The sequence below is a fragment of the Balearica regulorum genome, chromosome 7 (assembly GCF_011004875.1).
Source record: "Balearica regulorum gibbericeps isolate bBalReg1 chromosome 7, bBalReg1.pri, whole genome shotgun sequence".
NCBI lineage: Eukaryota > Metazoa > Chordata > Aves > Gruiformes > Gruidae > Balearica > Balearica regulorum.
The window spans coordinates 41,037,053-41,061,131 of NC_046190.1; the positions used below are offsets into that span (position 1 = coordinate 41,037,053).

The 24,079-nt window shown below is 61.3% G+C and overlaps 1 protein-coding gene across 1 annotated transcript; it reads right to left on the bottom strand.

Moving 5' to 3' along the window:
* Nucleotides 1-19,215: 19,215 nt before the first annotated feature.
* LOC142602517 (olfactory receptor 14J1-like) lies at nt 19,216-23,629 on the bottom strand. Its single transcript, XM_075757544.1, has 2 exons — nt 22,709-23,629; nt 19,216-19,245 (listed from the first exon to the last, which is right to left on the bottom strand). Exons 1-2 carry the CDS (start codon nt 23,612-23,614, stop codon nt 19,216-19,218), a joined length of 936 nt encoding a protein of 311 aa, XP_075613659.1. The 5' UTR covers nt 23,615-23,629.
* Nucleotides 23,630-24,079: the final 450 nt, after the last annotated feature.

The following is a 24,079-nucleotide window of genomic DNA, read 5'->3' on the forward strand; positions in this document are numbered from 1 at the left end:
TGCTGAGGCTGCACCTCGAGTGCTGTGTTCGGTTTTGGGCCCCTCACTACCAGAAAGACATGGAGGTGCTGGCGCATGTCCAGAGAAAGGCAACAAAGCTGCTGAAGGCTCTAGAGAACAAGTCTGATGAGGAGTGGCTGAGGGAACTGTGGTTGTTTAGCCCGGAGAAAAGGAGGCTGAGGGGAGACCTTCTCGCTCTCTACAGCTACCTGAAAGGAGGTTGTCAAGCATTGGAACAGGCTGCCCAAGGAGGTAGTTGAATCACCATCCCTGGCGGTATCTAAAGACATCTAGATGTGGTGCTTAGGGACATGGTTTAGCGGTGGACTTGGCAGTGCTAGGTTAACAGTTGGCCTTGATGATCTTAAAGGTCTTCTCCAACCTCAACGATTCTATGATGTTGTTTACCTCAACTTTAGTAATGCTTTTCCTGATGTCTCCTGTAACATCCTCACAGGCGAGTGAGGATAAGCATTGTGTAAGCAACCAGTGAGGTGGACTGAAACTTTGCTGAATGGCCAGGTCCAGAGGGTTGTGACTAGCGGTACAAAGTCCAGATGGAGGAGGCCAGTCACTAGTGGAGTAGCCCAGAGGTCAATACCGGGGCCAAGATTGTTCAACATCTTCATTACTAACATCTCCATTACTAACTTGCATGATGGGGCAGAGCATATCATCAGCAAGTTTGTGGATGACTTCAAACTGGGAGGAGTGGCTGATCCACCAGATGGCTGTGCTGCCATACAGAGAGGAGAACTCTGGAATCTCATGAAGTTCAACCCAGGGAATGCAAAGTCTTGCACCTGGGGAAGAGTAACCTGATAGCACCAGTAGATGCTGTGTGTTCTCTGGCCAGAAGGCAGCTCCAGCAAGAAGGACCCGGGGGTTCTGGTTGACACCAAGTTCACCGTACGCAAGCAATGTGCCCTTGTGGCAAAGCAAGCCAACAGGATCCTGGCCTGTGTTGGGCTGTTGGCACGAGGGAGGTGATGTCTCAGCTGCTGCTTGGTGGGGGAGAGCACATCCCGATTCCAGCTACGGGGTTTGGATTTACACGGCAAGGGTTTGGTACCCCGGGGCGGGGGGGAACGGGGACGGGACACGCCGACGACGGGTGGCTTCTGCGAGAAGCTGCTAGAAGCTTCCCCTGTGTCGGTTGGAGCCAATGCTAGCTGGCTCCAAGAGGGACCCAGTGCTGGCCAAGGCCGCGGACACCGGTGACGGTGGTAGCACCGCGGGGATAAGAGAGTTAAGAAGGGAAGAAAGGGAGCGGGAGCTTTTGCAGCCAGAGAGAGGAGGGAGAAGATGTGAGCAACTCTGCAGACAGCCAGGTCAGTGCAGACGGAGGGCAGGAGGTGCTCCAGGTGCTGGAGCAGGGCTTCCCCTGCGGCCCATGGAAAATGATGGTGGAGCAGGGATTCTTCCTGCAGCCCGTGGAAAATGCCCCACTGGCGGTGACTCGGCCCTGGGGGGGCTCGGTGCCCTTTGAGGCTCGCCGGCCCTGATCGGGCGCTCAGTGGGGCTTTGGCACCTCTTGGGTGCCGTTTCCCGGTGCCCCCCACGCTCCCTCCCCCTCGCACACAGGCAGGGAGCGGTTCTGGAGAAACAGCTTTTAATGGGAAAACACAAGAGAAAAGGTCCCACAGAAGCTACTCTAAACGCCCTCCCCCCAAATCCACCACCCCTCCCCCCGCCATGTCCCCCCCACCCCTCCAGCCCCCTCTCCATCCCATCCCATCCCATCCCATCCCATCCCATCCCATCCCATCCCATCCCATCCCATCCCATCCCATCCCTGCTGTGGGTCTATTCCCTCCCGGCCCCCCCGGGCTGCTGCCTGCCAGAGCCCTGCGCTTGCCGGCCGGCTTTGGCCAGGCGCTCTGCCCCCGCTTCTTCCCCCGCCTCTCTGGCACGGCAGGCCGGGACGGTGGCAGGGCCATCCCCGTGTCCCCCCACGGCTCCGGGGGCTCCATCCCGACGTCGTGGAGTTTGAGGCTCAGCATGGCATCGGTGATCTTGCGGATGCCGTAGTCGGGGGCGAGCAGCTCCTCGGGCAGCGAGAGCGAGGAGAAGTCGCAGTGGGGGCACGGCTGCGCCGGTGCCAGCGGGGTCCCCAGGCACGGGGCTGCTGCCAGGAGCGTCCTGGCTGACCCCCAGCGCGTCCGGGGAGCAACGCAGGAGCCTCAGGGCCTCTGCGAGAAGCTCCTCGTCAGAGACGGTGAGGTCTCCTGCTGGGTCCGCCAGGGCTTGGCTGGGGGAGTCTTGGCTGCCCGGGGGGACGTTGGTGTGGCCAGGCTGCCCCTCGCTGTTCTGGTAGCCGGGGCTGGACGTCGGCGGTGCCGTGGGGGCTGGGGCCTCCGCTGTCCCCTGATGGGTGTAGGGTGCGAGGTGCGGGGGGCTGTGCCTGGGGGGTCAGAGGGGCTGCCCAGGCCGGGAGGCTCCCGCAGCCCCTGGGGCCCCAGAGGGCAGCAGCCGGCAGAGCAGCGGTGGCATGGCTGAGCGTGGAGCTGTGCGGGGGAGGCGGGTTGGGGAATGTCCAGTGGATGCGGAAGACGCGGGGGTCGAAGAAGCAGCCGCACGGAGCCCTCTGCAGAGCTGTGTGGGTGAGAGGGAGCCGTGCTGGGCCGGGGGGTTGGGGCCCTCCATGGTTGAAGGCCTGTGCCACAAGTGCCGTGGGGACAGGGGTGGTGGGGCCGGCGGGAGCAGGCGGGGGCCGGGGTGCCAGAGCAGGCAGGGGTGCCGTACCTGGTGGTGGTAGTGCCTGGGGGCCCTGGGGTGGCAGCCGCACTGAGGGTGCCCAGGCTGCGGGGAAGGGCTGCTGCTGGCGGGGCAGTGGGCAGAGGGTGGCTGAGCCTGGAGGAGAGACAGGAGCGATGGGCGGCGGTCAGCTCCGCTCTTGCCCCCCCACGAGCGTCCCCGGGCTGCAGGGGTGGGGGTGGGAGCCTACCTTGGGGGTAGATGGTTTGGGGGAGGAGAAACAGCTGCAGGAGCGGGGGTGCCGGAGGGTCCCGGGGGCCGCGCGGTGGGAGCTGCAGTGGTGGCGGCGCCATGTTGCGTTCTGGCTGTTGGCTGCTAAGGACTCTCTGGCGTCTCCCAGGAGGGAATGTGGGGTGTCTGCGTGTTCCGCCCCGCCCCAAGAGCCTCCCCAGCCCCTCCTGCCTGGGGAGGGAAAGGCTTCAGGGGGGGCTGGGGTGGCCCGGCCCTTCCGGCGGCTCTCGGGGGCTGTGAGTGCAAGTGCCTCTGGCTGGAAGCCTTGCTGCGTCCCCAGAGCTGGCACGTCCTTGGGCTTCGTGGGACTTGGTGGGACGAGTGCCACGCCGGGAGTGCTGGCATGGAGGCTGCAGGCTGTTCAGGAGGGGTAGGGGAGGTGGAGGTGTCGTACTGTGTGTGTCAGGGAGAGGTTGGAGGGTACGGCCCTTCCGGCCAGCAAGGATGTGGTGGAGAGCCTCTGGGTGAGGACGAGGGGCATGGAAAACAAAGCGGCTGTTGCAGTGGGTGTCTGCTGCCGATGGCCCGGCCGGGATGCCAGCGCTGCGGACTTATTCCATAGGCCATGAGGAGAAAGCTCTGGAGCAGTAGCCCTTGTCCTTGTGGGAGATTTCGACTTCGCAGGCATCAGCTGGGAACAGCATACTGCTGTGCCGAGCAGGTCTGGGGAATGGCTGAAGCTTGTGGGAGAGAACGTCCTTTGTGAGAAGCAGTCAGGGAGCCGAGGAGGAAAGATCTTGTGCCCTCCTAGGGAAAGGTGCAGGGAGAAGGCCCGAGAGGCCAAAGCTGAATTGGAGTTGAAAGTGGCCAGTGTTGCGTCAGTCCAGAGGAAGGGCTTTTGAATGCCCGTTAGCAGCAAGAGGAGTGCCTCAGTCTTTAATAATGCTGAGAGTCCTTGTGCTGCTTGGTCCCCTGAGTTGAGGAGCATGAGTGTGGGAAGAGTGACTTTCACGAGGGCACGAGGGAGGGCCCTACTACAGACCTGCGCGTCTCAGCTCAGCACCTGGGAAAGTGACCGAGAAGGTCATCCTGGGTGCTGCTGAAAGGCTTTGAAAGGCTAATGAACGCAAGCGTCAGGCCCCGTCAGCGTGGGTTGACAAAGGGAACGTCCTGTTGGACTAAGTTGCTATCCTTCTGCGATCAGATCAGCCGCCTGGCGGGTGAAGGGAAGGCGGTGGCTGTCTTTTTCTGGATTTGAGGAAGGCTTTGGATACTGTCCCTCACAGCATCCTTCTGGAGCAGTTGTCCAGCTGTGAGCTGAGCAGGTTCACGCGGCGCTGGGTGAAGAGCTGGCTGCAGCAAGGTTTCGTGCAGTCTGCGCTGAGCTCCATTTCTACCTTATCATTTCACTGCTCACCCGAGTCACCCTCCCCTCCCCTGCCGTCGCCTCCCTCGGCAGCTGTTTTGCAAAGCACAGCAGGTTGGCAGCAGGGTGGAAAGATGGCGTTGCCTTGGAGGAGAGGCAGTTGTCCCCTGGAGGCTGGGCTGTGAGTGGTAGAGCAGCCCCCTTGCAGCTCCCGCCTGGGCAGCGAGCGGGCTGCGTGGCCGTGGCGTGCTGCGTTGGCCAAGGGGCAGGTCCAGCCCTGGAGATGCATCTTCCCAGGCTCCATGCCCTCCCAGCCCAGTGTCGCCAGGCCCCTCGGTATGTCTCAGCTCCTGCTTGGTGGGGGAGAGCACATCCTGCTTCCAGCTACGGGGTTTGGATTTGCATGGCAAGGGTTTGGTACCCCGGGGCGGGGGGGAACGGGGACGGGACACGCCGACGACGGGTGGCTTCTGCGAGAAGCTGCTAGAAGCTTCCCCTGTGTCGGATGGAGCCAATGCTAGCTGGCTCCAAGAGGGACCCAGTGCTGGCCAAGGCCGCGGACACCAGTGACGGTGGTAGCACCGCGGGGATAAGAGAGTTAAGAAGGGAAGAAAGGGAGCGGGAGCTTTTGCAGCCAGAGAGAGGAGGGAGAAGATGTGAGAAACTCTGCAGACAGCCAGGTCAGTGCAGAAGGAGGGCAGGAGGTGCTCCAGGTGCTGGAGCAGGGCTTCCCCTGCGGCCCATGGAAAATGATGGTGGAGCAGGGATTCCCCCTGCAGCCCGTGGAAAATGATGGTGGAGCAGGGATTCTTCCTGCAGCCTGTGGAAAATGCCCCACTGGCGGTGACTCGGCCCTGGGGGGGCTCGGTGCCCTTTGAGACTCGCCGGCCCTGATCGGGCGCTCAGTGGGGCTTTGGCACCTCTTGGGTGCTGTTTCCCGGTGCCCCCCCGCGCTCCCTCCCCCTCGCACACAGGCAGGGAGCGGTTCTGGAGCAACAGCTTTTAATGGGAAAACACAAGACAAAAGGTCCCACAGAAGCTACTCTAACCCCCCTCCCCCCAAATCCACCACCCCTCCCCCCGCCATGTCCCCCCGACGCCTCCAGCCCCACCTCCATCCCATCCCATCCCATCCCATCCCATCCCATCCCATCCCATCCCATCCCATCCCATCCCATCCCATCCCTGCTGTGGGTCTATTCCCTCCCGGCCCCCCCGGGCTGCTGCCTGCCAGAGCCCTGCGCTTGCCGGCCGGCTTTGGCCAGGCGCTCTGCCCCCGCTTCTTCCCCCGCCTCTCTGGCACGGCAGGCCGGGACGGTGGCAGGGCCATCCCCGTGTCCCCCCACGGCTCCGGGGGCTCCATCCCGACGTCGTGGAGTTGGAGGCTCAGCATGGCATCGGTGATCTTGCGGATGCCGTAGTCGGGGGCGAGCAGCTCCTCGGGCAGCGAGAGCGAGGAGAAGTGGCAGTGGGGCACGGCTGCGCCGGTGCCAGCGGGGTCCCCAGGCACGGGGCTGCTGCCAGGAGCGTCCTGGCTGACCCCCACTGCGTGCGGGGAGCAACGCAGGAGCCTCAGGGCCTCTGCAAGAAGCTCCTCGTCAGAGACGGTGAGGTCTCCTGCTGGGTCCGCCAGGGCTTGGCTGGGGGAGTCTTGGCTGCCCGGGGGGACGTTGGTGTGGCCAGGCTGCCCCTCGCTGTTCTGGTAGCCGGGGCTGGACGTCGGCGGTGCCGTGGGGGCTGGGGCCTCCGCTGTCCCCCCGAGGGGTGTAGGGTGCGAGGTGCGGGGGCTGTGCCTGGGGGGTCAGAGGGGCTGCCCAGGCCGGGAGGCTCCCGCAGCCCCTGGGGCCCCAGAGGGCAGCAGCCGGCAGAGCAGCGGTGGCATGGCTGAGCGTGGAGCTGTGCGGGGGAGGCGGGTTGGGGAATGTCCAGTGGATGCGGAAGACGCGGGGGTCGAAGAAGCAGCCGCACGGAGCCCTCTGCAGAGCTGTGTGGGTGAGAGGGAGCCGTGCTGGGCCGGGGGGTTGGGGCCCTCCATGGTTGAAGGCCTGTGCCACAAGTGCCGTGGGGACAGGGGTGGTGGGGACGGCGGGAGCAGGCGGGGGCCGGGGTGCCAGAGCAGGCAGGGGTGCCGTACCTGGTGGTGGTAGTGCCTGGGGGCCCTGGGGTGGCAGCCGCACTGAGGGTGCCCAGGCTGCGGGGAAGGGCTGCTGCTGGCGGGGCAGTGGGCAGAGGGTGGCTGAGCCTGGAGGAGAGACAGGAGCGATGGGCGGCGGTCAGCTCCGCTCTTGCCCCCCCACGAGCGTCCCCGGGCTGCAGGGGTGGGGGTGGGAGCCTACCTTGGGGGTAGATGGTTTGGGGGAGGAGAAACAGCTGCAGGAGCGGGGGTGCCGGAGGGTCCCGGGGGCCGCGCGGTGGGAGCTGCAGTGGTGGCGGCGCCATGTTGCGTTCTGGCTGTTGGCTGCTAAGGACTCTCTGGCGTCTCCCAGGAGGGAATGTGGGGTGTCTGCGTGTTCCGCCCCGCCCCAAGAGCCTCCCCAGCCCCTCCTGCCTGGGGAGGGAAAGGCTTCAGGGGGGGCTGGGGTGGCCCGGGCCCTTCCGGCGGCTCTCGGGGGCTGTGAGTGCAAGTGCCTCTGGCTGGAAGCCTTGCTGCGTCCCCAGAGCTGGCACGTCCTTGGGCTTCGTGGGACTTGGTGGGACGAGTGCCACGCCGGGAGTGCTGGCATGGAGGCTGCAGGCTGTTCAGGAGGGGTAGGGGAGGTGGAGGTGTCGTACTGTGTGTGTCAGGGAGAGGTTGGAGGGTACGGCCCTTCCGGCCAGCAAGGATGTGGTGGAGAGCCTCTGGGTGAGGACGAGGGGCATGGAAAACAAAGCGGCTGTTGCAGTGGGTGTCTGCTGCCGATGGCCCGGCCGGGATGCCAGCGCTGCGGACTTATTCCATAGGCCATGAGGAGAAAGCTCTGGAGCAGTAGCCCTTGTCCTTGTGGGAGATTTCGACTTCGCAGGCATCAGCTGGGAACAGCATACTGCTGTGCCGAGCAGGTCTGGGGAATGGCTGAAGCTTGTGGGAGAGAACGTCCTTTGTGAGAAGCAGTCAGGGAGCCGAGGAGGAAAGATCTTGTGCCCTCCTAGGGAAAGGTGCAGGGAGAAGGCCCGAGAGGCCAAAGCTGAATTGGAGTTGAAAGTGGCCAGTGTTGCGTCAGTCCAGAGGAAGGGCTTTTGAATGCCCGTTAGCAGCAAGAGGAGTGCCTCAGTCTTTAATAATGCTGATAGTCCTTGTGCTGCTTGGTCCCCTGAGTTGAGGAGCATGAGTGTGGGAAGAGTGACTTTCACGAGGGCACGAGGGAGGGCCCTACTACAGACCTGCGCGTCTCAGCTCAGCACCTGGGAAAGTGACCGAGAAGGTCATCCTGGGTGCTGCTGAAAGGCTTTGAAAGGCTAATGAACGCAAGCGTCAGGCACCGTCAGCGTGGGTTGACAAAGGGAACGTCCTGTTGGACTAAGTTGCTATCCTTCTGCGATCAGATCAGCCGCCTGGCGGGTGAAGGGAAGGCGGTGGCTGTCTTTTTCTGGATTTGAGGAAGGCTTTGGATACTGTCCCTCACAGCATCCTTCTGGAGCAGTTGTCCAGCTGTGAGCTGAGCAGGTTCACGCGGCGCTGGGTGAAGAGCTGGCTGCAGCAAGGTTTCGTGCAGTCTGCGCTGAGCTCCATTTCTACCTTATCATTTCACTGCTCACCCGAGTCACCCTCCCCTCCCCTGCCGTCGCCTCCCTCGGCAGCTGTTTTGCAAAGCACAGCAGGTTGGCAGCAGGGTGGAAAGATGGCGTTGCCTTGGAGGAGAGGCAGTTGTCCCCTGGAGGCTGGGCTGTGAGTGGTAGAGCAGCCCCCTTGCAGCTCCCGCCTGGGCAGCGAGCGGGCTGCGTGGCCGTGGCGTGCTGCGTTGGCCAAGGGGCAGGTCCAGCCCTGGAGATGCATCTTCCCAGGCTCCATGCCCTCCCAGCCCAGTGTCGCCAGGCCCCTCGGTATGTCTCAGCTCCTGCTTGGTGGGGGAGAGCACATCCTGCTTCCAGCTACGGGGTTTGGATTTGCATGGCAAGGGTTTGGTACCCCGGGGCGGGGGGGAACGGGGACGGGACACGCCGACGACGGGTGGCTTCTGCGAGAAGCTGCTAGAAGCTTCCCCTGTGTCGGATGGAGCCAATGCTAGCTGGCTCCAAGAGGGACCCAGTGCTGGCCAAGGCCGCGGACACCAGTGACGGTGGTAGCACCGCGGGGATAAGAGAGTTAAGAAGGGAAGAAAGGGAGCGGGAGCTTTTGCAGCCAGAGAGAGGAGGGAGAAGATGTGAGCAACTCTGCAGACAGCCAGGTCAGTGCAGAAGGAGGGCAGGAGGTGCTCCAGGTGCTGGAGCAGGGCTTCCCCTGCGGCCCATGGAAAATGATGGTGGAGCAGGGATTCCCCCTGCAGCCCGTGGAAAATGATGGTGGAGCAGGGATTCTTCCTGCAGCCTGTGGAAAATGCCCCACTGGCGGTGACTCGGCCCTGGGGGGGCTCGGTGCCCTTTGAGACTCGCCGGCCCTGATCGGGCGCTCAGTGGGGCTTTGGCACCTCTTGGGTGCTGTTTCCCGGTGCCCCCCACGCTCCCTCCCCCTCGCACACAGGCAGGGAGCGGTTCTGGAGAAACAGCTTTTAATGGGAAAACACAAGAGAAAAGGTCCCACAGAAGCTACTCTAAACGCCCTCCCCCCAAATCCACCACCCCTCCCCCCGCCATGTCCCCCCCCACCCCTCCAGCCCCACCTCCAGCCCAGCCCAGCCCATCCCATCCCATCCCATCCCATCCCATCCCATCCCATCCCATCCTATCCCATCCCTGCTGTGGGTCTATTCCCTCCCGGCCCCCCCCGGGCTGCTGCCTGCCAGAGCCCTGCGCTTGCCGGCCGGCTTTGGCCAGGCGCTCTGCCCCCGCTTCTTCCCCCGCCTCTCTGGCACGGCAGGCCGGGACGGTGGCAGGGCCATCCCCGTGTCCCCCCACGGCTCCGGGGGCTCCATCCCGACGTCGTGGAGTTGGAGGCTCAGCATGGCATCGGTGATCTTGCGGATGCCGTAGTCGGGGGCGAGCAGCTCCTCGGGCAGCGAGAGCGAGGAGAAGTGGCAGTGGGGCACGGCTGCGCCGGTGCCAGCGGGGTCCCCAGGCACGGGGCTGCTGCCAGGAGCGTCCTGGCTGACCCCCACTGCGTGCGGGGAGCAACGCAGGAGCCTCAGGGCCTCTGCAAGAAGCTCCTCGTCAGAGACGGTGAGGTCTCCTGCTGGGTCCGCCAGGGCTTGGCTGGGGGAGTCTTGGCTGCCCGGGGGGACGTTGGTGTGGCCAGGCTGCCCCTCGCTGTTCTGGTAGCCGGGGCTGGACGTCGGCGGTGCCGTGGGGGCTGGGGCCTCCGCTGTCCCCCGATGGGTGTAGGGTGCGAGGTGCGGGGGCTGTGCCTGGGGGGTCAGAGGGGCTGCCCAGGCCGGGAGGCTCCCGCAGCCCCTGGGGCCCCAGAGGGCAGCAGCCGGCAGAGCAGCGGTGGCATGGCTGAGCGTGGAGCTGTGCGGGGGAGGCGGGTTGGGGAATGTCCAGTGGATGCGGAAGACGCGGGGGTCGAAGAAGCAGCCGCACGGAGCCCTCTGCAGAGCTGTGTGGGTGAGAGGGAGCCGTGCTGGGCCGGGGGGTTGGGGCCCTCCATGGTTGAAGGCCTGTGCCACAAGTGCCGTGGGGACAGGGGTGGTGGGGACGGCGGGAGCAGGCGGGGGCCGGGGTGCCAGAGCAGGCAGGGGTGCCGTACCTGGTGGTGGTAGTGCCTGGGGGCCCTGGGGTGGCAGCCGCACTGAGGGTGCCCAGGCTGCGGGGAAGGGCTGCTGCTGGCGGGGCAGTGGGCAGAGGGTGGCTGAGCCTGGAGGAGAGACAGGAGCGATGGGCGGCGGTCAGCTCCGCTCTTGCCCCCCCACGAGCGTCCGCGGGCTGCAGGGGTGGGGGTGGGAGCCTACCTTGGGGGTAGATGGTTTGGGGGAGGAGAAACAGCTGCAGGAGCGGGGGTGCCGGAGGGTCCCGGGGGCCGCGCGGTGGGAGCTGCAGTGGTGGCGGCGCCATGTTGCGTTCTGGCTGTTGGCTGCTAAGGACTCTCTGGCGTCTCCCAGGAGGGAATGTGGGGTGTCTGCGTGTTCCGCCCCGCCCCAAGAGCCTCCCCAGCCCCTCCTGCCTGGGGAGGGAAAGGCTTCAGGGGGGGCTGGGGTACCCGCGGCCCCTTCCGGCGGCTCTCGGGGGCTGTGAGTGCAAGTGCCTCTGGCTGGAAGCCTTGCTGCGTCCCCAGAGCTGGCACGTCCTTGGGCTTCGTGGGACTTGGTGGGACGAGTGCCACGCCGGGAGTGCTGGCATGGAGGCTGCAGGCTGTTCAGGAGGGGTAGGGGAGGTGGAGGTGTCGTACTGTGTGTGTCAGGGAGAGGTTGGAGGGTACGGCCCTTCCGGCCAGCAAGGATGTGGTGGAGAGCCTCTGGGTGAGGACGAGGGGCATGGAAAACAAAGCGGCTGTTGCAGTGGGTGTCTGCTGCCGATGGCCCGGCCGGGATGCCAGCGCTGCGGACTTATTCCATAGGCCATGAGGAGAAAGCTCTGGAGCAGTAGCCCTTGTCCTTGTGGGAGATTTCGACTTCGCAGGCATCAGCTGGGAACAGCATACTGCTGTGCCGAGCAGGTCTGGGGAATGGCTGAAGCTTGTGGGAGAGAACGTCCTTTGTGAGAAGCAGTCAGGGAGCCGAGGAGGAAAGATCTTGTGCCCTCCTAGGGAAAGGTGCAGGGAGAAGGCCCGAGAGGCCAAAGCTGAATTGGAGTTGAAAGTGGCCAGTGTTGCGTCAGTCCAGAGGAAGGGCTTTTGAATGCCCGTTAGCAGCAAGAGGAGTGCCTCAGTCTTTAATAATGCTGAGAGTCCTTGTGCTGCTTGGTCCCCTGAGTTGAGGAGCATGAGTGTGGGAAGAGTGACTTTCACGAGGGCACGAGGGAGGGCCCTACTACAGACCTGCGCGTCTCAGCTCAGCACCTGGGAAAGTGACCGAGAAGGTCATCCTGGGTGCTGCTGAAAGGCTTTGAAAGGCTAATGAACGCAAGCGTCAGGCACCGTCAGCGTGGGTTGACAAAGGGAACGTCCTGTTGGACTAATTTGCTATCCTTCTGCGATCAGATCAGCCGCCTGGCGGGTGAAGGGAAGGCGGTGGCTGTCTTTTTCTGGATTTGAGGAAGGCTTTGGATACTGTCCCTCACAGCATCCTTCTGGAGCAGTTGTCCAGCTGTGAGCTGAGCAGGTTCACGCGGCGCTGGGTGAAGAGCTGGCTGCAGCAAGGTTTCGTGCAGTCTGCGCTGAGCTCCATTTCTACCTTATCATTTCACTGCTCACCCGAGTCACCCTCCCCTCCCCTGCCGTCGCCTCCCTCGGCAGCTGTTTTGCAAAGCACAGCAGGTTGGCAGCAGGGTGGAAAGATGGCGTTGCCTTGGAGGAGAGGCAGTTGTCCCCTGGAGGCTGGGCTGTGAGTGGTAGAGCAGCCCCCTTGCAGCTCCCGCCTGGGCAGCGAGCGGGCTGCGTGGCCGTGGCGTGCTGCGTTGGCCAAGGGGCAGGTCCAGCCCTGGAGATGCATCTTCCCAGGCTCCATGCCCTCCCAGCCCAGTGTCGCCAGGCCCCTCGGTATGTCTCAGCTCCTGCTTGGTGGGGGAGAGCACATCCTGCTTCCAGCTACGGGGTTTGGATTTGCATGGCAAGGGTTTGGTACCCCGGGGCGGGGGGGAACGGGGACGGGACACGCCGACGACGGGTGGCTTCTGCGAGAAGCTGCTAGAAGCTTCCCCTGTGTCGGATGGAGCCAATGCTAGCTGGCTCCAAGAGGGACCCAGTGCTGGCCAAGGCCGCGGACACCAGTGACGGTGGTAGCACCGCGGGGATAAGAGAGTTAAGAAGGGAAGAAAGGGAGCGGGAGCTTTTGCAGCCAGAGAGAGGAGGGAGAAGATGTGAGCAACTCTGCAGACAGCCAGGTCAGTGCAGAAGGAGGGCAGGAGGTGCTCCAGGTGCTGGAGCAGGGCTTCCCCTGCGGCCCATGGAAAATGATGGTGGAGCAGGGATTCCCCCTGCAGCCCGTGGAAAATGATGGTGGAGCAGGGATTCTTCCTGCAGCCTGTGGAAAATGCCCCACTGGCGGTGACTCGGCCCTGGGGGGGCTCGGTGCCCTTTGAGGCTCGCCGGCCCTGATCGGGCGCTCAGTGGGGCTTTGGCACCTCTTGGGTGCCGTTTCCCGGTGCCCCCCACGCTCCCTCCCCCTCGCACACAGGCAGGGAGCGGTTCTGGAGAAACAGCTTTTAATGGGAAAACACAAGAGAAAAGGTCCCACAGAAGCTACTCTAAACGCCCTCCCCCCAAATCCACCACCCCTCCCCCCGCCATGTCCCCCCCACCCCTCCAGCCCCCTCTCCATCCCATCCCATCCCATCCCATCCCATCCCATCCCATCCCATCCCATCCCATCCTATCCCATCCCTGCTGTGGGTCTATTCCCTCCCGGCCCCCCCGGGCTGCTGCCTGCCAGAGCCCTGCGCTTGCCGGCCGGCTTTGGCCAGGCGCTCTGCCCCCGCTTCTTCCCCCGCCTCTCTGGCACGGCAGGCCGGGACGGTGGCAGGGCCATCCCCGTGTCCCCCCACGGCTCCGGGGGCTCCATCCCGACGTCGTGGAGTTGGAGGCTCAGCATGGCATCGGTGATCTTGCGGATGCCGTAGTCGGGGGCGAGCAGCTCCTCGGGCAGCGAGAGCGAGGAGAAGTCGCAGTGGGGCACGGCTGCGCCGGTGCCAGCGGGGTCCCCAGGCACGGGGCTGCTGCCAGGAGCGTCCTGGCTGACCCCCACTGCGTGCGGGGAGCAACGCAGGAGCCTCAGGGCCTCTGCGAGAAGCTCCTCGTCAGAGACGGTGAGGTCTCCTGCTGGGTCCGCCAGGGCTTGGCTGGGGGAGTCTTGGCTGCCCGGGGGGACGTTGGTGTGGCCAGGCTGCCCCTCGCTGTTCTGGTAGCCGGGGCTGGACGTCGGCGGTGCCGTGGGGGCTGGGGCCTCCGCTGTCCCCCGATGGGTGTAGGGTGCGAGGTGCGGGGGCTGTGCCTGGGGGGTCAGAGGGGCTGCCCAGGCCGGGAGGCTCCCGCAGCCCCTGGGGCCCCAGAGGGCAGCAGCCGGCAGAGCAGCGGTGGCATGGCTGAGCGTGGAGCTGTGCGGGGGAGGCGGGTTGGGGAATGTCCAGTGGATGCGGAAGACGCGGGGGTCGAAGAAGCAGCCGCACGGAGCCCTCTGCAGAGCTGTGTGGGTGAGAGGGAGCCGTGCTGGGCCGGGGGGTTGGGGCCCTCCATGGTTGAAGGCCTGTGCCACAAGTGCCGTGGGGACAGGGGTGGTGGGGACGGCGGGAGCAGGCGGGGGCCGGGGTGCCAGAGCAGGCAGGGGTGCCGTACCTGGTGGTGGTAGTGCCTGGGGGCCCTGGGGTGGCAGCCGCACTGAGGGTGCCCAGGCTGCGGGGAAGGGCTGCTGCTGGCGGGGCAGTGGGCAGAGGGTGGCTGAGCCTGGAGGAGAGACAGGAGCGATGGGCGGCGGTCAGCTCCGCTCTTGCCCCCCCACGAGCGTCCGCGGGCTGCAGGGGTGGGGGTGGGAGCCTACCTTGGGGGTAGATGGTTTGGGGGAGGAGAAACAGCTGCAGGAGCGGGGGTGCCGGAGGGTCCCGGGGGCCGCGCGGTGGGAGCTGCAGTGGTGGCGGCGCCATGTTGCGTTCTGGCTGTTGGCTGCTAAGGACTCTCTGGCGTCTCCCAGGAGGGAATGTGGGGTGTCTGCGTGTTCCGCCCCGCCCCAAGAGCCTCCCCAGCCCCTCCTGCCTGGGGAGGGAAAGGCTTCAGGGGGGGCTGGGGTGGCCCGGGCCCTTCCGGCGGCTCTCGGGGGCTGTGAGTGCAAGTGCCTCTGGCTGGAAGCCTTGCTGCGTCCCCAGAGCTGGCACGTCCTTGGGCTTCGTGGGACTTGGTGGGACGAGTGCCACGCCGGGAGTGCTGGCATGGAGGCTGCAGGCTGTTCAGGAGGGGTAGGGGAGGTGGAGGTGTCGTACTGTGTGTGTCAGGGAGAGGTTGGAGGGTACGGCCCTTCCGGCCAGCAAGGATGTGGTGGAGAGCCTCTGGGTGAGGACGAGGGGCATGGAAAACAAAGCGGCTGTTGCAGTGGGTGTCTGCTGCCGATGGCCCGGCCGGGATGCCAGCGCTGCGGACTTATTCCATAGGCCATGAGGAGAAAGCTCTGGAGCAGTAGCCCTTGTCCTTGTGGGAGATTTCGACTTCGCAGGCATCAGCTGGGAACAGCATACTGCTGTGCCGAGCAGGTCTGGGGAATGGCTGAAGCTTGTGGGAGAGAACGTCCTTTGTGAGAAGCAGTCAGGGAGCCGAGGAGGAAAGATCTTGTGCCCTGCTAGGGAAAGGTGCAGGGAGAAGGCCCGAGAGGCCAAAGCTGAATTGGAGTTGAAAGTGGCCAGTGTTGCGTCAGTCCAGAGGAAGGGCTTTTGAATGCCCGTTAGCAGCAAGAGGAGTGCCTCAGTCTTTAATAATGCTGATAGTCCTTGTGCTGCTTGGTCCCCTGAGTTGAGGAGCATGAGTGTGGGAAGAGTGACTTTCACGAGGGCACGAGGGAGGGCCCTACTACAGACCTGCGCGTCTCAGCTCAGCACCTGGGAAAGTGACCGAGAAGGTCATCCTGGGTGCTGCTGAAAGGCTTTGAAAGGCTAATGAACGCAAGCGTCAGGCACCGTCAGCGTGGGTTGACAAAGGGAACGTCCTGTTGGACTAAGTTGCTATCCTTCTGCGATCAGATCAGCCGCCTGGCGGGTGAAGGGAAGGCGGTGGCTGTCTTTTTCTGGATTTGAGGAAGGCTTTGGATACTGTCCCTCACAGCATCCTTCTGGAGCAGTTGTCCAGCTGTGAGCTGAGCAGGTTCACGCGGCGCTGGGTGAAGAGCTGGCTGCAGCAAGGTTTCGTGCAGTCTGCGCTGAGCTCCATTTCTACCTTATCATTTCACTGCTCACCCGAGTCACCCTCCCCTCCCCTGCCGTCGCCTCCCTCGGCAGCTGTTTTGCAAAGCACAGCAGGTTGGCAGCAGGGTGGAAAGATGGCGTTGCCTTGGAGGAGAGGCAGTTGTCCCCTGGAGGCTGGGCTGTGAGTGGTAGAGCAGCCCCCTTGCAGCTCCCGCCTGGGCAGCGAGCGGGCTGCGTGGCCGTGGCGTGCTGCGTTGGCCAAGGGGCAGGTCCAGCCCTGGAGATGCATCTTCCCAGGCTCCATGCCCTCCCAGCCCAGTGTCGCCAGGCCCCTCGGTATGTCTCAGCTCCTGCTTGGTGGGGGAGAGCACATCCTGATTCCAGCTACGGGGTTTGGATTTGCATGGCAAGGGTTTGGTACCCCGGGGCGGGGGGGAACGGGGACGGGACACGCCGACGACGGGTGGCTTCTGCGAGAAGCTGCTAGAAGCTTCCCCTGTGTCGGATGGAGCCAATGCTAGCTGGCTCCAAGAGGGACCCAGTGCTGGCCAAGGCCGCGGACACCAGTGACGGTGGTAGCACCGCGGGGATAAGAGAGTTAAGAAGGGAAGAAAGGGAGCGGGAGCTTTTGCAGCCAGAGAGAGGAGGGAGAAGATGTGAGCAACTCTGCAGACAGCCAGGTCAGTGCAGAAGGAGGGCAGGAGGTGCTCCAGGTGCTGGAGCAGGGCTTCCCCTGCGGCCCATGGAAAATGATGGTGGAGCAGGGATTCCCCCTGCAGCCCGTGGAAAATGATGGTGGAGCAGGGATTCTTCCTGCAGCCTGTGGAAAATGCCCCACTGGCGGTGACTCGGCCCTGGGGGGGCTCGGTGCCCTTTGAGGCTCGCCGGCCCTGATCGGGCGCTCAGTGGGGCTTTGGCACCTCTTGGGTGCCGTTTCCCGGTGCCCCCCACGCTCCCTCCCCCTCGCACACAGGCAGGGAGCGGTTCTGGAGAAACAGCTTTTAATGGGAAAACACAAGAGAAAAGGTCCCACAGAAGCTACTCTAAACGCCCTCCCCCCAAATCCACCACCCCTCCCCCCGCCATGTCCCCCCCACCCCTCCAGCCCCCTCTCCATCCCATCCCATCCCATCCCATCCCATCCCATCCCATCCCATCCCATCCCATCCCATGCTATCCCATCCCTGCTGTGGGTCTATTCCCTCCCGGCCCCCCCGGGCTGCTGCCTGCCAGAGCCCTGCGCTTGCCGGCCGGCTTTGGCCAGGCGCTCTGCCCCCGCTTCTTCCCCCGCCTCTCTGGCACGGCAGGCCGGGACGGTGGCAGGGCCATCCCCGTGTCCCCCCACGGCTCCGGGGGCTCCATCCCGACGTCGTGGAGTTGGAGGCTCAGCATGGCATCGGTGATCTTGCGGATGCCGTAGTCGGGGGCGAGCAGCTCCTCGGGCAGCGAGAGCGAGGAGAAGTCGCAGTGGGGCACGGCTGCGCCGGTGCCAGCGGGGTCCCCAGGCACGGGGCTGCTGCCAGGAGCGTCCTGGCTGACCCCCACTGCGTGCGGGGAGCAACGCAGGAGCCTCAGGGCCTCTGCGAGAAGCTCCTCGTCAGAGACGGTGAGGTCTCCTGCTGGGTCCGCCAGGGCTTGTCTGGGGGAGTCTTGGCTGCCCGGGGGGACGTTGGTGTGGCCAGGCTGCCCCTCGCTGTTCTGGTAGCTGGGGCTGGACGTCGGCGGTGCCGTGGGGGCTGGGGCCTCCGCTGTCCCCTGATGGTTGTAGGGTGTGAGGTGTGGGGGCTGTGCCTGGGGCCCTGCCTCTGTGACTCGAGGCAGGACTCCAGAGGAAAACAGCCAGCTTGGAGGTTCAAGTCAGGGGTCACCTGAGCAAACGCAATCCTCACCAGTCTATGGGACAGGAAGGGTGGCATCCCAGGGAGCTGAGAGAGCAGGCCAATGTCACAGCGAGAACACTCTCCATCATCTTTAAAGGTCATAGAGACCGGGGGAACTTCCTGAATGACTGGCAGCACCCACAGAGTGCATGCACTGTTCACAAATGGCCAATGGATGTCCAGGGGAACTAAAGACTTTGCCCCAGAGCTTGTCCACTCAGATCCCATTGCTGGGAGTCTGAAAGAGGCGGTGACAGGATTTACCCTGGGTAGATTGTGCCTGGCCAGCCTCTTGGCTTTCTGTGGTGAAAGGACAGGACTGCTGGCCAAGGGGAGAGATGTGGTGGTCTTTAACTGGAAGTCCACAAAGCTTTCAAAGTCATCCCTCCATAAATTCCTTGTGTCCAAGTCAGGATTTTATGGGCTGCGTGGAAGGACAAGTAGGTGGGTATAAAAAGCAGCTGGATGGTTGGGCTCTGAAGGATGTGGTCAACGCATGGTACTCTGCCCGGAGGCATCTAGCTAGTAGGCTACTGCAGTGTCTGTCCTGCCACCTGCCCTGTTTAACGTGCTTTTAATGACCCCCAAGGAGATGGGAGAGTGTTTTTTTCAAAGCATTGGTAGATGATATCATATTGAGGAGAGCAGGCACCACACTGGAGGTCAGTGCTGCCATCCCAGACGACAAAAACCAGCCAGAGGGACGCTGCAATAGGAACACCATGATGTCCAATGAGGACAAATCCAAAGTCCTTTCCCTTGACGTACGCTAACCCTGTGCAATGACAGAGGCCAGGGTCTGCGTGGCTGGGGAGTAGCTCTGTGGGAAGGGCTCTGCTGCTCCTTGGGTTTCGTTAGGCAAAACCCAGTCCAGGGCTGTATGAGTGTGGTGGTGTAGCCCCCCTGCCGGGGCACCGTGCGATCCCAACACTCTGTTCTTGCCGTGTGTTGCTGTGTCTTTATGTGTATGTGGTTTGATTTAGAACACTCTGTTGTAAGTCTCGTGTGAACCTTGTCATTTTGGAATTGTTAAGTGGCAAAAATGTGAATATAGTAAATTCTGTCAAATAATTCTTTTTAATTGGCTGATAATTGAGTGTCATTAAATATCATATAATCTAAGTCTGTGATTTACCAGAACAGCGTTAATAAATCTTCAATGCCTCCAAATTGTGTCAAATCAATTTGCGACAAATTGCAGGATCCTAAATCCCCCATGGGATCATGGGCTCTGCCCACCCAACATCTCCCCCTCCAGGCGTCTCCTGGTCCCTAGAACCATCTCAACGACAAGGGGGAGAGCCCTGCCTGGCTGGGGGCTGGGTCTGGGAGGAGGAGATAGGGCCTGGAATGATGTTCCTGGGGCAGCTTCTGCTGTCTGATCACGCAGCAACATGCTGGGCTGGCTATTTGGACTGGGGGACTCTTCCTGAGGGTCTCTTCCTGAGGGCATGGGGATGGCCTACAGTTTCCCAAGTTCTCCTCGGTATGCTGCCTTTTGTAGTGGGGATCACAGAGGCTTCCAGCCCTGCAGAGGACCCAGGAGAGACCTTGCCCTTCCTGTGGTCACAGCTGGACTGTGGCTGAGAGGCCTTGCCTTGGGTGACTTTTGAGGTAAGGTCTGACACATGGAATGGGGAAGGTTGTCTCAAGGACACGTGCTGGGCACAGGGAGTGAAGAACAGCAGAAAAATTATGTGGCTTCTTCCAGAGTGTCATTGTTTGCCCCGCCAAAATGGTGAGTGCAGTTCCTGGATCCTAGTCCTGACTTCAGCAACAGGAGAAGCCCAGCCTTCCGGAGCTGCAAGGGGGTGGTAACATTTGTTAAAGATGCTCCGAGGAAGACAGCTCTGACACATTTATGATGACACATTTACAAAAGGTAGGCACAGCAAAGCTACGCTTGTGGAGATGTGGGATGAATATAAATATGCCTGTACGCACATGATTATCATGGGAAAAAATGGAATTAAGTTGTGAGGAGCGATGGGCAGCTTACTGTTGCTGGAGGTTAACCCATTGAATGTGTTTCCTCAGGGCATCCTTCAGCTCCTGGTTCCTCATGCTGTAGATGAGGGGGTTCACTGCTGGAGGCACCACCGAGTACAGAACTGCTGTCACCAAGTTCAGAGCTGGGGAGGAGATAGAAGGGGGCTTCAGGTAGGCAAACATGGCAGTGCTGACAAAGAGGGAGACCACGGCCAGGTGAGGGAGGCACGTGGAAAAGGCTTTGTGCTGTCCCTGCTCCGAGGGGATCCTCAGCACGGCCCTGAAGATCTGCACATAGGACACCACAATGAACACAAAACAGCCAAGAGCAAAGACAAAATTTGTGACAAGGAGCCCAGCTTCCCTGGGGTAGGAGCTTGAGGATCTGAGGGATTTCCCAGAAGAACTGTCCCACAGCATTGCCCTGGCACAGTGGTGAAGGATCCTGTCAGGCAACACTTAGGCAAATTGGATAGAAACAAGTCCGTGGGACATGACAGGTGCACCCACGAGTGCTGAAGATGTTGGCCAACGTCATTGCGCGGCCACTCTCAATTAGCTGGGAAAGCCTCTGCAGCTGGGGTGAGGTTCCTGAGGACTGGCAGAAAGTAAGTGTCACTTGGATCCTAAAGAAGGGCAAGAAGGAGAATCCCGGTAGTTGGTCAGCCTCACCTATGTGCCTGGAGCAACTAGTCCTGGCAACTATCTCTAGACAAGTGACAAACAAGAACATGACTGGGATGAGGACTGCGCAGGAGTTTATGAAGAGGAAAGTCAGTCTGACCAACCTGACAGCCTTCCACTACCTGATGTCATTGGGCGGTGGAGGTGGGTGGATGAAGGGAGAGCAGTGGCTGTTGTCTGTCTGGACCTTAGAAAGGCTTCTGACACTCTCCAATAGCACTCTCATAGATGAGTCCATGCTGATGAAGCATGGACTAGGTAAGCGGAAGGCGCAGTGGATTGGATACTTGCTGAACACCTGGGTTCAGAAGGTTGTGACCAGAGGTACACAATCCAGCTGGAGACCATTCACTACAGCTGTAGATGGGCAGTTGACACTGGGGCTGACACTGTTTCATGATTTAATGACCTGGACGATGGAGAAGAGATCACCCTCAGCAGGTTGGCAGATGATATGAAATGGAGAGGAGCAGCTGATACTCAAGATGGTTGTGCTGTCCTTCTGAGGGACCACAGCAGGCTGGAGAACTGGGCAGAGAGGAACCTCATCAAGTTCCACAAGGGGAAATGCCCAGGCAGGAACCACAATGTTCATCATGACATGCCAGGGGCCAACCAGCCAGAAACAAGCTTTTCAGAGAAGGACCAGGGGTTTTTTGGTTGGACAAGGAGCTGAACATGAGTTTTCAATCTACCCCTGCAGTATCCAAGACGGAGACAGACAGACAGACAGAGAGATAAAATGTATTTTTTTTTCTTCTTTTCTTTCCTCTCCTCATCTGAAATTTTCCTTACTGCTTCTTGTCCTTGTTCTCTCCAGTCCTTTCCTTCCCTTCATGATGCCCACCCAGATGACATCACACCTACTCAGAGCAAGGACAGTCACAACCTCCTGTCCAAGCTCAACCTTGCTGGGATCCTCTGGGACCACGCAGGCAGGCCGTGGTGGCCAGCTCCAGGCAGAGACACGCACTGCAGAAGGATTGCGATCGTGACTGTGAGCTGAGGCTGGGACAGAGCTGAGGACATGGGGCTCAGCAGAGAAGACCTCCAGCAGGTCCCCTTCACAGCCGGGCAGGGAGTAATGCACCCAGTGATGCTCCTGAGAGAGGACGGTGACACAGGAGGGGAGGCACCGTGAGGTCAGCTCCTTGGGGCTCCTGGCAGGCGGTGCCAGTGGCTGCAGCCCCCCAAGACACCCCGGAGCCCTTGAGCATCAGCGAGTCCTGTCACGGCTGTGGGGAGCTGCTCTGGCTGCAGTGGGGCTGCTCACCTCCCACCAGACCCCAGCCCTCCCACCCCTGATGTCACCGGGGGTCCTAGCATCATTGCGGTCACCATGGCAACAGCCCTGCCTGGCTGGGGGTTGAGGGTAGCTTTGATGTCCCGGCAGCGCAGGAGCTTCAAGGGACATCATGCCTCCTCTTTGCATTGCCATTCTTGCACCAGCCCGGTCCCGCTGCCCCACATGCGGCCCCACAGTCCAACTGTGCTGGCATCACACAGGGCAAGGGGCCACCGGGGTGGGGAAACATCTATCTCCCTGGCGTGGTCTGCATGACAGACCTCGGTGCCCTGTCCCCCTGCCACCCTCCCGCTTTGGCAGCCCTCCCCAGCACCCAGCCCCTGCCCGGGCTCCACTGTGTCCCACGCAGGGCTTCAGAGGCAGCTCTGCTCCAGGCTCTGCCGGGCTCTGGGCATGTGTGAGCCTGGGAAGGGCTTGGTGCTCCCCCAGTGGAGATGGATTTGAAAGAGCAGCCCAAAGCTGGACCGTGCTGAATGGCCAGGTCTGGAAGGGGAAGCTACAAAATGTCGGGACTGGGGGTGACTCTGGGGGTCTGGGCCAACAGACGGGGTGGGGGAGACTGTCTGAAGGACATGTGCTGGGCACGGGGACAGCAGTGACCTGACATGGCTGCTGGGTCGTGCTCCCTGCAGCGCAAGCCCTGACACAGGCTCCCAGGCTCCCTCTCCACGCCACCCTTCAGCAGAGACGACAGCACTAAGGGCCTTGGGGGCACCAGTCCTTCTTCAGCCACCTTCCGGGCCTGCTGGAGAACCAGGACAGCAAGGACTTGTGGCGCTCTACCTTGAGCCAGAGTTACTCTTACTCCAGGCACCTCCAGGCTCCCCTCTTTGAGGAAACCATCTGCAAGTTCATATCGGGGACAGCCTTGGCAATGTACCTCAGCGTTGCGGTTAAACCCAGGTGGCAGCTAAAACAACCACACTGCCATTTGCTCACTCCCCCCAAGTGGGATGGGGGAGAGAATCAAAAAGAAAAAAAACCCTAAAAAAACCTTATGGGTTGAGATAAAGACAGATTAATAGGACAGAAAAGGAAGACAATAATAACAATAATGATAATAATAATTTATAGTAATAGTACCTTCTCGTTGGCAGGCCAGTATGAGAAGCTGAAAAGTCCTTGACTGCTCAGCAACAAATAAAAACTGAAGTGCATTATCAAAATCATTCTTATACTAAATCCAAACCAGAGGACTGTACCAGCTGCTAGGAAGAAAATTAACTCTATCATCTCAGCTGAAACCAGAACACTCAGGTATTGTTTGCGAGCTCTGGAAGAAAAGCCTTCAGGCAGTTCACCGGGGAGATCCCATTTCATTACAGTGATGATCTGAGAGTCAGGTCTGACGATGACAATGCTAACCATGGCAATGATAATTAAAAAAAACAACCAAAGGAAAAAAAAAACAAAACCAAATGAAAAGTAAAGGCCCAGAATGGAATTCCCTGGGATTCATATCTGGAGAGTGGTGGGAAGTTTCTCATTATTGAGAAGCACGAATGAAATCACTTTCCTAATGGACTCCTTGAGCTCCTGGTTCCTCATGCTGTAGATGAGGGGGTTCACTGCTGGAGGCACCACCGAGTACAGAACTGCCACCACCAGATCCAGGGATGGGGAGGAGATGGAGGGGGGCTTCAGGTAGGCAAACATGGCAGTGCTGACAAAGAGGGAGACCACGGCCAGGTGAGGGAGGCACGTGGAAAAGGCTTTGTGCCGTCCCTGCTCCGAGGGGATCCTCAGCACGGCCCTGAAGATCTGCACATAGGAGAAAAGAATGAAAATAAAACACCCAAATGCTAAAAATACACAAAAAACAAGAAGCCCAGCTTCCGTGAGGTAGGAGTGTGAGCAGGAGAGCTTGAGGATCTGGGGGATTTCACAGAAGAACTGTCCCACAGCATTGCCCTGGCAGAGGGGTATGGAAAATGTATTGGCCGTGTGCAGCAGAGCAGTGAGAAACCCACTGCCCCAGGCAGCTGCTGCCATGTGGACACAAGCTCTGCTGCCCAGGAGGGTCCCGTAGTGCAGGGGTTGGCAGATGGCAACATAGCGGTCGTAGGCCATGACAGTCAAAAGAGAAAACTCTGCTCCAAACAAGAAGGCAAAGAGAAAGAGCTGTGCAGCACATCCCAAGTAGGAGATGTCCCTGGTGTCCCACAAGGAATTGGCCATGGATTTGGGGAGAGTGGTCGAGATGATACCCAGGTCGAGAAGGGAGAGGTTGAGGAGGAAGAAGTACATGGGGGTGTGGAGGTGGTGGTCGCAGGCTATGGCGGTGATGATGAGGCCGTTGCCCAGGAGGGCAGCCAGGTAGATGCCCAGGAAGAGCCAGAAGTGCAAGAGCTGCAGCTGCCGTGTGTCTGCAAAGGCCAGGAGGAGGAACTGGGTGATGGAGCTGCCGTTGGACATCTGCTGCCTCTGGGCATGGGGGCTATGTGTGGAGGAAAGGACAGTGAGCAGTTAGGGGAGACTTCTCAGACCAAAATCAAAGCCATTTCCCATAGACACCCCTCCAAACCTCCCGTCGCCTTTCAGGAAAACCTTTACCTCCGAGTTCTGCTGACAGAAATCCTTGGCATTTCTGCTGTCCTGAAAATGAAACCCTGTGTGCCCTGAGAGGCAAAGGGAGCATCCCACAGAGGCTGTGCTGGGTGGGAGAGGAGACAGAGGATTGCCCAGAGAAGGCATCTGTGCTGCAGAGGATGGCAGGGAGGTGCCTGAATCCCACCTCTCATAGTGCTTCTGGCAGCAGCTCCCTCTCACTGCTTGCCCATATCTCTGCTGCCTGGAGCTGTCCCTCCCAGGAGCTGCTTCTCTTTCTCCTCCTGGCCGGTGCTCACAGATCCTACCCCACCATGTGGGACCCTCTGCAAA